Source organism: Phoenix dactylifera, chromosome 17, assembly GCF_009389715.1.
Source record: "Phoenix dactylifera cultivar Barhee BC4 chromosome 17, palm_55x_up_171113_PBpolish2nd_filt_p, whole genome shotgun sequence".
In the NCBI taxonomy this organism is placed as follows: domain Eukaryota; kingdom Viridiplantae; phylum Streptophyta; class Magnoliopsida; order Arecales; family Arecaceae; genus Phoenix; species Phoenix dactylifera.
Genome location: NC_052408.1, coordinates 13,908,177 through 13,920,290, shown reverse-complemented (window position 1 = coordinate 13,920,290; position 12,114 = coordinate 13,908,177). Strand labels below are relative to the sequence as shown.

The 12,114-nt window shown below is 39.6% G+C and overlaps 1 protein-coding gene across 1 annotated transcript; it reads left to right on the top strand.

The window, feature by feature from the left end:
* The first annotated feature begins 9,695 nt into the window (after window positions 1-9,695).
* LOC103716547 lies at window positions 9,696-11,338 on the top strand. The gene has a single exon (XM_008804586.4). It carries the CDS (start codon window positions 9,761-9,763, stop codon window positions 11,054-11,056), a length of 1,296 nt encoding a protein of 431 aa, XP_008802808.2. The 5' UTR covers window positions 9,696-9,760; the 3' UTR covers window positions 11,057-11,338.
* The last annotated feature ends 776 nt before the right edge of the window (window positions 11,339-12,114 follow it).

The following is a 12,114-nucleotide window of genomic DNA, read 5'->3' as shown; positions in this document are numbered from 1 at the left end:
CATCACCTGGGACCATAAAATTATTGACTATTAAAAACGTAGGACCAAAGAACAACAATTAAATACACTATCATGAGAAATGATAGCATCACACTATACTAACAACTACCTCTTCCTGTTTCTCAAGAAAACTACCTTCTTCTGTCAGTGCGCCAATCTCTCTAGGATCTAAAACATTGTTTAGAGGGCAAAATATACAATTGACATCCACTTCACAATCAAAGGGATTAAAGGTGACAAGGTATACATGTATCCATCATGCAATTAAAAACGTTGTTAAAGATTATTCACTAAGTAGATCAATGAATTCAGTGAATTCATATGTAGTCTATCCCGTTCAGTGGATTCAACGAGCTATGCTACTTAAGTGGCTCAATCAACAAGTTTTTCAGAAGAGTCATGCATCTTTTTGGACCTTCATTGCATTGGAAGAAAATGAAGAAAAGAATTCATTCTCTTTCAATAATGTCCTGCAGATTAGGCCTGCCTGGCTGCTGCAAGAGATGCAGCAACTGGAGGCTTTAAATAAGTCCTACGCTTTTACTATTCATGCTTTTAGATTGGTTCTCTTAGGCTTGCCTTTGTCTTTTGCCAATTGGCTCTTATGGCAAACAAGGAAACATTTTTTGTGAAGTTTAAATGGTCCAAAGAATGTTTCCATGCTACCTAGTATAGAAGATGTTAAAATATTGTATCATCAAAATATCTTTCAATCATCTATCACCACCATAGAGGGGTACCAAGCTTCTAGAATGAGAAAGCTTGGATCTTCTGGTTTGGCTAATAAACAAGTGCTAATATCATCTAGTTGATTAGCGTCTCTACAGTCACTCTGTGGATGAGTAGCTAATGTCTATGAACTAATGAAATTTAAATTTGTTTAGAAGTAAATGAATGATTTTCTTTGATAGCAGGAACATCGAAATACTTTTCCTCAAAAAAAAAAAGAAATAATGACCGCATTTTTCCACAAGCAGATGACAAGTAATTGTGCTAATCAATTTCCGTTCTCCCCTGCATAAATTGGACAAAAAGGTCTCTGATATCTAGGATTGTTCCATTTGAAAAGGATTTCCATGGATATTGTATGTGTCTATGTACAATATCTTAAGTTTTGGAGAATGGCATAGTACATTGGAGAATGGGAGGGTGTAACACTTGAGTAAGCAGCTTAAGTTTTGTCCTACATTTTTTTTTGTGTGATAGCTATGACAAAAAAAAATTCTCAAATATGCAGAGATAGATATATGCATCAAACTAAAGCAAAAGGCTACTATAATTTTGTGCCAATCTAGAATATGCAAGCCTTACACATTTCATCCTTTTTCCTTCTTTAGTCCTTGTGAAATGATGTAAGCATGTTCTAAATAACAGAAATAATTCTACTATAATAATTAGTATCCAACTCATTGTCAAGAGAGAAATAATGAACTCTAATTATACTATATTAGTGAGAAATAATAAATTATAGTCACTTGTTCCATGCATGGCTGGATTTCGAGGCCTTATAATAAAAAAGATATATCAGATAGTTCTATAGTTCTATATGCATGACATGCATTTACATAATCACATAGCCATCATTTTACTGTGAAATGAGAATAACTTTGCATGCACGGATCATTCAATTTAAATAATATTTTGTAATTCAAATTATTACACCAATTTATATAACAATTATTGTTATATAAACAAGGATATAATCAAACAACAACAATGATCAACCTTCGTAATCCATTATCTTCAACTATAATCATATCCTTGTTAAATCATGCCAAGGAATTCTTGATGACTAAAAGTCTCATGCATATATACGTCATTTTAGGATCAGCATAACTAGAGCAGTAGCTAAAAATCACATCAGGGCGGTCAACATTGTTCCTCAAAGTGTTTTTTTAAAAAAAATTGGCCTATTTTATTTGGTTTGATTGGACTACAAAATGTAAGGTTCTAAGAAAAGAGGCAGAAGAGGCGTGGATCGTTCCATCCACTGTCGTGTGCTATAAAGTTAACCACGTGTCCCCAATAATCACACGGGCGGCGCGCGGAAAAGGACGGATCGTACCTGCCACCGCCCAAATCCTCCACGTGGCCTTCTACGGACGCCAGATGATGCGGGCGCGACGTCATGGGAAGGCTTTGGACCGACAGGGACCAAAATATCTCAACCGACCATACCACGTGGCAGTCGTAGGCGTGTATATGCCACATCATCGGATTCATGCCACGTGGCCCGCCTCTCGTCCGCTACCTTTCTCCAGGAGCGCCTCTCCGGTTTTGACAACCCTGCATAACATTTCAAATAAAATTTATTAATTACATCGCTATAACATTTCAAGTGCAAATTGAAAACCGAGAAAATGACTATATCCGTGCATCACATGGTTTATAAAATTAGTGTGTGTGTATGTGTGTCCACACACACACCAATACAGAGGTTATCCGTTCACCACCCATTTTGATCACATCCGTATAAAACCATCAATAGAATTCATCATTTAATATACAACAGAAATTTAACTATTAAAATTTTGTATTTATTATAATTTGTCAAATTATTATATTACATTTCAAAAATAATTAAAAATAAAGAAAGTAACGATGTCGGTATTGATGGCAAAAGTTTCTATATGAAGATAAACCTTCTGCAAAAATTTTCGTTCGCCATACGGATGTTGTTATTAATGGCAGAAGCTTTTGTTCGATCACTAAGCTTATACGAACATATGTATTAATATGTTGGCCATCATTAATTAAAGTTTATTACTTAATATTCTATGGATATTAATAATTTTGGTATTAACGTGCTCAAACATTATTAGGTTCATTGCTTAATGTAAAAAAAAAATAACTTCTAAACATTATTTATCATAATTTGTTATATTATTATATTTTATTTTCAAATAGATAGAAGAAGAAGGGAAAAAGATCCATGCTTTACATAAGAATAATATTAATAATGTTAGTATTAATAGAAGAAGTTCCTACACATGATTGGTTGGTGCAAAGTTTTTCGTTCATTATGTGGACGCTGGTATCGGTATACACATGCTAATAGCGAGTTTTTACTCAGCCATCATTAAGGTTCATTACTTAATGCGTAACAAAAATTTGACCGTTGAACCTCCTATCTGCTATAATTTGTTATACTATTATATTGTATTTCAAAAATAATTAAAAAATAAAAAAAATAACAATATGCATGAGTTATATATTACTGTTATGCCATACGAGAATTATTTTGTTCGTTGCTTACTATGCAACAAAAAATAATAGTTCTGATAGTACCATGCTTAACTATTATCGTTAAGTTCATGTATAATAAACATTTAACTATCAAAACGCTCTATTTTATTAAAATTTGTTACATTACAATATTATATTTTAAAAGCAAAGAGAAGAACAAGGGGAAAAAATTCATGCTTCACATGAAACCAATAATAGCAACGTTAGTGTTAATAAGAGGAGGTTCTGCACGGGCTCAGTTAGTATAGAGTTTTTCATTCGTCATATGAATGTTGATATCAATGATACTAATATTAATAATGAGAGTTTCTACCCAACCATCAATAGAGTTTATTGTTTAATGTAAAATAAAAATTTGACCGTTGAAATCTTATATTTATTATAATGATATATTATATTTCAAAAATGATTGAAAAAAAAAAGAGAGAGAAAAAAAAATAATTACATCACAAGCATCTTGTGGGTTATATATATAGTACTCTCATGCCACACGAGAACTGGCAGAAAGCAGAATTTGTTGAGACGACCACCAACTTGTCTTACACCTACGTAAGAGACATCCCCCTGGGTCCAAGGAACCGCGGAATGAAACCACGTGGTATCTTTGATAGCAATAGCTCCGTCCGAGAAGCTCTCCACCTGGCCTTGATGCGTGACTCCCAGTTGCTTTCTTATTAATTTTTTTCCTTGGCCGAACACTCGTCATGTCCGTGACCTTCTGCTGCGTTCCAGTCTTTCAAAGAGAGCCGTTGGTGGCGCAAGCAGCTATCAGAACTCTTACAGGCAATCATGGGGCACTTGAGAACATAAAAAATAGTCCATGCACCTTTCAGAGGCTTCAAGGGCTCCTTCATGTGTCCTGTTGATTGAGTCGTTTTAGCTGCATTAATTGTTGTGTATGATAGTCGGCACCTCTCTTCTCAAGTCAGCAGCAAAGTGTCACCAAGAACGACCAAGAGAGTCCCTTTCTCCTTTACCGTCTCTTGCTAACGTATGTACTGCATCTCCTTAATATGTTAGAATTATCCTGGCATCTTTTAAAAGAGAGCTTTCAACATTTGCTCTTGCATGGAATAGCACTACTTTCCCCTTATTTTGTTGATGATGACATTACAAAGGCCTGGGACCTCAGCTAGCAAAGATCGAAGATAAACAATGTTGGTCTGAAATCATCATAAACTTCAGTTTGAGAATTTAGTGCTGTCAATCATAGTGAATTGCTAATCTTATTTATTTTGAGAATACTCCACAGCCACCTACCTCTAATTTGGTCAAAGCTATACTTGGAGCAACCGAAGAGAATGTCCAATAATGGCAAAGTTGGATTTTTTTAATCTCCACCGAGATGGATGACTTGTGTCCTAATTCACTTCAAGAGGCACTACCTAACCCCTGTTCTGATCTGTGCCAATTAAGCTATACTTAAATGGCTTGTAGAAACCAAAAGGGCTACTTAGATTTGACATAAGTTGGCTTAGTTATGATGGCATTCATGAGGTGGTTGCTCGAGCTTCTCGGATGATGTAGTTGTGAATCTTGTGCTCAAACTGAGGTCAACAAGGAATGCACTCAAAGGTTGGTCAGCTAAGGTGAGATCTTCGGCTAAAACTGAGAAGATCAAGCTTATGAATATTATTCAGGATCCAGATCGAAAGGAGGCACTCAATCCCATTATCCATGATGAGAAGGAGCTTCGAGAGTCATGCAAAGGGAAGTTGTTTCATCTTTATAAAGCTAAGAAAATCCGTTGGAAACAGAGGGCAAAAGTCAAATGGCTGCTCGAGGGTGATAGCAATACTGCGTCCTTCCACAAATCAGCCAATTTCAAGGAAATTAAAATGGATATCCTGTGTTGAATAAAGATGAGGATAAGGTTGTTTGGAAACTAAGCAGTAAAGGAACGTTCATCTCTGTATCCTACTATCAGTTCATTAATTCTAGAAAAGTGAAGTGCAACTTTGCCTCCTCACTTTGGAACCTTTCAGTGCCACTTAAAGTAAAATGCTTCTTATGGCTTTGTGGGACAAACGACTCAATACTAGAGATGAAAAAAGTATGGAAGAATGTGTACTGTGTTGCCACTCTATCGAATCTGTGGACCAATTTTTCTAGAGTTTTGTCTTTTAGCTAGTGTGCTGCAATCTCACAAAACTTTTGAAGGAATATGTTTGGATTGAAGGAAGATGAATTTTTTCAAAGTTGTGCAGCCGATGGTTCTGATGCTCATTGGCGCCATTTCATGGTCGTGCCAGAAAAAAAGAAATATCAAAATTTTCATGAATAAGCAATCTTCTATAAGCTTGGTTGCTGCAGAAAGTTTATAGTTATTCTCTTTTTGGTCTACTCTCCGCAACGCAAAGTTGCTTAATGAGCACGCAAAAATCTAGCACAAAATAAAAAATTACCTATCCTATAAAATAGAGCTCAATAGTGCTAGTACTTGAGCAAATGAATTACTCAATGTGGGACAGCAAGCTGGTTGTTTGTTGAGCTAAAGTTGCATCATTTGTTTTTTTTGGTTTTTCTCTGCTTTTCTATTTCTGCAACTGCTTTTGTTTCTGTTATATTGTCTCGCTCTAAACTAATCTATTTTAGCTGCTATAACTCTTTCTTTTCTTCTGCTGCTGTAATTACTTTTGCTCTATAATAAAAGCTGGGTGGCTGCTTTACCGGCCTCCCTTGTCATAAAAATATATATATATTAAAAAAAAACCCACCTACCTCTAAGCTTGGCAGTAACTTCTTCTGATTATAGTCAAATCCATAGCCATGCATACTCCTGGCAAGATATTAGCCTTGCATGGCACCCCAGGCTGGTTGATTGATTGGATAATCAAGTTATTAATTATACGACTTATGCTCATGTAGTCAAGGAACAATGCTGCAATATTTTTTTTTTTTAAAAAAAAAAAAAGAATGCGAAGTCAGGTGAGGGATTTTCTTCATGACATTGTTGGGCCAAGAATTTCACAAACTGTGGAGGACAGGACCGGGCTCGAACACTTAGGACCATACTCGAGCCAGATTAGGCGGCCATCGGTAACCAAATGGGCCAAGCCCGTTCGTCCATCAACAAATTGAAGCAGGCCTAGAAGAACTTGTGCCAGTCATGGACCGTGGCCTACGTATGCGCACACTGCGCCCTCAGCCTGGAGATTTGCGCGACTAGAGGCTAACATAACTGCTAAAATAAAGCCCCACACATGATACTTGTTCTCCAAATGAAAACATAACTACTAACAGCCAAATTTCTCATTCCATAGAGCCATTGCACTCCCCAGCTTGTGCAGCAACCGAGCTTAGCAGATGCAACCTGTGTTAGCGTGTGAAAACAAAGCTATTAGCTCATTGTCTCATTCCACTATTAGCTCCCTATAAATCTCACTCCCGTCACCAACTTCTTTTATGCACAACACCCATTCGGAGGATTCTAATTAGCTTCAATGATGCCATTTCCTCCACGACGAGCTTAAGTTGGTCGATCCCACCACCCCCTCCCTCGTCACCGTCCATGAAATTGACCCACCTTTACTTCCTCCCGCGATGGTGTTGATGAAAAGCTCTTCAAATAGATCCTGGATCTTCCACGGTGCATCGTTTATATAATAGAAAGTGGTTCATGCTCAAATCACCATTAAATTGCTCGTCTTGAAAATAGAGGACTCTTGCACAATCTTCTGATCCCACATATTTGGCAACCACCTAGATATTTGGCATTCCGATACTTACAAGTCGAGCAAGAATTCTCCATTTCCGATATGGGCGATGCGGCGGCGATCGCGACCATTCTAGAAATAAACCCACTATGAACAAAATATACCAACTATTATCACTCTTGCTCGATGTAGAAAATCAATTGCAATGGTGGGTAGAGCTACAGAAGTAGAAATGCATTTGTCCAACAGAGCTCATGGTCATGGCTGCTTCCTCTCATGTGATCAAAACAATCCATTCTCCTCGCATGCATCGCACTTGCAGCTATTAACTTAAATGCAACGGTTGGATTCACACCATGAGCGGCAACAACAGGCCTTAGTGGCCGTATATCCCATATCCTGATAAGGAGATCATAGGGATGCACGAGACAGAGAGCTCTGAGATGATTTTTTTTATTACAACTGTAAACCAACAAAAGTGAACATTGGGAGTATAATAGTAAATAAACAATTAAAACTAATTACATGTAATCGGACGACATGCATGTCCTAATTACATGCATCCAAAGACGCCCTTCGTATTGCTAAATTTGAAGAACTCATTGCATCAAACCATGAAAAATCATGCTAATTGGCCTTCTAGCCCGCACTGTTTGAGCTCATGCTCTTAGGGAATTAAAACTATTCAAATTCTAGGCACATGGAAAAAAATTTGATTTAAATTGAATCCCCTATGCCAAACACCGGCTCTTTGCCAAAATTCAAAAATTGATTTTAACCAAAGGAATATTGAATATGTGGATAATAAAATTGCGTGAGTAGTTCGTTAATTATCTTAAAGATGACGCAAAAGGTGTGAGTAAAAAATTCATACAATTGACATGATATGGAAACTGCTAGAAATGCAATTTCATCTTAAATGCTAGGAATATATATTTTCTTGGTTCTTTGTTATGAAGCAAATTTTCTTCGTCCTGAATTTCTTGCTTTGGTGACAAATAAGATTTACAATTTTAAAATTTATAATTTTTTTGAAATGTTGGAGGACACTAAACAGAAAGATGCTGAGAGTATTTATTTAAAACTTAAATTTTTTTCTCAAGTAGGTAACACTTGGTTTGCTTCAAACTTAAAGAAGAAATAAGTAATTAACAAGGTAAAAACCATAAAAAGATATCTCCAAACATTCAACCAAATTAAACCAAATTTCTATATATCCTTACAATTCTATTATAAGTACACCTCTTTCAGAAAACTGAAAAAAAAAAAGAAAAGAAATAATTGGTGAGAAATGAGAATAATTTTTTAGCATTTTTTGAGGCAAACTCCTACAAAGATACAAAACTAAGGCAACGATAGCAGGAAGCGTAAATATGAAAAAAATAATTTGATTTAAAGTTGTTTCTATTATTATCGAGTTCTACAATAATCACTACCTTTTTTAATGCATCGTACGTGAGAATCATTGCTTATCCTATTTATGCTGGAATTATATTCCTAGTTCTATTCTATTTAGTTATCCTTTGTAAAATAGTTATCCTTTCTAAAATGTTTTCCGTGGCAGCAAGCAAACTCCAACCGATGTATAACGTATGTTGTTAGAGAAAGCAGTCCTGGGAAGGAAGCACAGAACTTTTGAAAGTTGTTTCCCTTTTTTAACATTTACAATTCGTCCATGTAAATGGAGAGAGGTGAAAGCAAAACTATACGCTTCCTATTCTGGGATTCCATTCTAATAATATATCTATATATATAATATAACACGCATACTTGGGCAAACCTCCAGTTTCTCTCCTTGTTTTAAGCATGATTCAGTCTAACGCCGCGCAGAAAACGACCTTCACTGACCGGATTTATAATTTCTTCATTAAAACAAGGAAAGAATACCCGAGTATAGACGATCGAACAAAATTAGCTGTAAAGAGAAATAGTGGAAGTCATGCTATCCGTTCCTTTTCTTCGATTCCGTCTTTTTGGTATCAAGGGGACTGGAAGTATTTTAAAGAAGCAGTCGAACCCCACCAGTCCATAAAAGAAGTAGCCACATACGGTGACTCTTAGCAAAAGATGCACAATTTAAACAAAAGTAACGCCATAACGTTTCTTGGATCCGGACAGGTCCTGATACCACTATTGTTAATGGGCTTGGGCAGCCCAGGCCTGAGTCAAGTCCAGCTTGGACCATGTGGTTCTCCCTGACCCGTGAACAAACCGGCCTTAACGCATGCAACCCAATAACAACGGCTCGTAGCGAAATCTTGCGCAGATGGACCTCGTCCAATTAAAAAATTGTCCACCAAGACGACACGTGCATCTTATTATTAGTTGGACCACCGTGTCTATCTAGCTGAATTTGTTAGCAGTATTTTTTTTTTTTTCGGTACACACAGTAGGTATAAAAAATAGTACAAAAGAGAAGGGATAAACGCATCTTTTATTTTTTATTTTTTTTTCCAGATTTTGCTTTGAAACATCTCGAATATGGTGAGTAACGGAGTGGCGGCGTATGTGGCGAACCACTCAAAAAACACTCTGTGGCAGAGGAGGAAGATTTGCTTAAGGCATTGCAGCAATTTATTGTTTGCTAGTATTACTGAGTGTATCCATTTTCATAATGTATGAAATATTTATTATTTTTTTAAAAAAAAAATCTTACCGTCCGCCGCATGGGATGCTATGCTCTCGGACGGTCTTCTTGTCTCTATCCGCCCCGGCTCCACGCTTTTGTCGCCATCTTAACCACTGGCAGATCCTTATCTCCTACGGCTCTGCTCTTGGCCTTTCCTTTTCTCCATCACCTTCTAAAACCAAAAGATCCCAATCCTCCTCCAACCATTTGATTAGCTGAGCTTTTAACCATGCCGTCCTACACGCCTCAGTCCTCCTCCTCCTGCTGCTACCCTCAGAAGAGGGACTTCGGCACCCTCCTCGACGCCGCCCGCCCCTTCCTCCGTGAGCAGCTCGAGTTGGTCGACCCCGCCCTCCCCTCCCTCATCACCGTCCTCCGCTCTGTTGGCGCCGGGGAGTGCTTCCACAAGCATGGCTCTTTCCTCTCCCACCTCACTGATGTCTACCGCATCCTCAAGCTGTGGTGCGCCCCCGACCCCGTCGCCCGCTGCGGCCTCCTTCACTCCGCCTACTCCAACTCCTACGTCAACCTCGCGATCTTCGACGCCGGCACCAGCCGTGACTATGTCCGCAGCCTCGTCGGTGCACCGGCCGAGCGCCTCATCCACCTCTTTTGCGTCGTTCCACGCCATACCCTCATCTTTGATGACCTTCTCTTCTGCTACTCCGACGCCGAGTTCGTCGAACACCTTGCCCTCTCCGAAGCCTCTCTCAGGGAGGCAAAGCAGAACGGCGTGTTCAGCTCCTCTGAGCCATGGCGGAGAAAGCTCCAGTCGCTCCTCCCAGCAGGAGGGATCACGGTGAAGCACATCAAGACCGGGGAGGATGTGGCGGTGTCGAGGAGAATGGTCGCTATCTTCCTTCTAATGTCCATCGCCGACTTCAGCGATCAGTACTTCGACTACCAAGATAAGATGTTCGCCAATGATGATGGGCGGCTGCAGTACAGCGGGAGCAATTGGACTGTGCTGTGGCCTGGCACTGGGAAGCCAGGCTTGTGGATGCATTTGAATTCAAAGCTGGGTGCGTTGTACACTCTTATACTGAGGGAGGAGGAGATCTACTTGGAGGAGAGGAAGAGAGGAGGAGGGGGAAGCGAAGGTGATAGAGATGAGGAGATTGAGCTGGTGATCCCACCTGTGTTTGATGGCTGCACCAAGGTGCTGGATGCCCAGGAGCAGATTGTTGCAAGGGACTTGTACTGGGAGGCTGTTTGTGGTGACTGGGGGGAAGGGAAGTGGGAGAGGGTGGAGGAGCTGCTGCTGGGAAGCTGTGAGAAGAACCCATTTGTTGGGGAGCCTCATCTGGTGCTGGCTCAAGTTTATATGAACTTAGAGAGGTATGAGGAAGCTGAGAGGGAGGCAGAGATGGGGCTGAGGCTGACGATAGAGTGGGGAAGCAGCTGGGACAAGAGGATGACCTGGGAGGGCTGGGTCGCTTGGGGAAGGGTGATGCTTGCCAAGGCAAAGGAGAAGGCATGGCCCCATGCAGCATGGGGTATTATCAATCTCGGACTCGTGAGGTAAACTCAGTGCACAAATTATCTGTTGTGCTTGGTAAAATAAAGCTTGTAGAAACTAGTTTGTCTCCGTGGTGCCCTAGTAAAATAAAGCTTGTGGAAACTTGTTTGTGTCATCAAAACTAGAGATCCAAAAATCTGTAACTCCGGTAAGATTAGCATGCAAAAGGTAGTAGTGATAAAGCTAAAGACTAATTAGTTCAAATCCTTGGCCTAAGTAATTAAGGTACACTATGTTGGTTCCTGTCAGTGAAGCAGTAAATATAAATATTATGTGGTTTGAGATCAACCACGACATGGAATAGCTTAGGCCCTCTTCCTGTCTCACTAGCGGTAACTATGTACACATGAAAAATTTGCGTCATGTTCACTAGGACTAAACAGTGAAATATATGTAACGTCTAGCCAGCTGTTATCACAAGCGACAAAACCGTCCCTTCCCCATCTTGCTCTCCCTCCCCATTAAGTCCACTCTCGGTTCACTGAAACCTCCCGGCACCTTCGAAGTTTCTCAAAGCCTTACCTCAGCTTCTTCGTTTTTTTCTTCCCCATCGCCATCTCACAAGACAAAAGAGTTCCTTGGTTCCGAGAGAGAGAGAGAGAGAGAGAGACTTAGCTGGATGTGAACCTCGTCGTCATCATCGTCGAACCAGCCCGGGTGAATGAAGCGAAGTGGGGCAACTCGGGCGATTTTATATTCCGAACCTAAAGGAAGATTTTAACCGTGTCGGTAATACCCCAAATCGGGCACTTTGACACGACTTGGCTAACAAATATTTTTTTTCTAGCAAACGATGGACATCTTTGGACGGTTCTTGTTTTCTTGGAGCCCCCACCGCTCATCTTCCGAAGGTAAATTTGGATTGCCAGTTTTGGAGGGTGGAGGCAAAGAGGAAGTAGGCTTTGTGATTTGAGACCACGAATTCATACACATTTGCAGCCGGCAGTTAATGCATACCAATTGTATCTACTTAAAAAATGACTTAGCCTTAGTGACGATCAGCATCTGCTGCTTCAAAACATCTTCAGGATTTTCGGAGATGCTTAGGGTGCTTCGGGACATCT

Excerpts from the sequence above, each read along its gene's own strand:
- LOC103716547 (XM_008804586.4), top strand. The coding sequence starts at position 9,761 with ATGCCGTCCTACACGCCTCAGTCCTCCTCCTCCTGCTGCTACCCTCAG.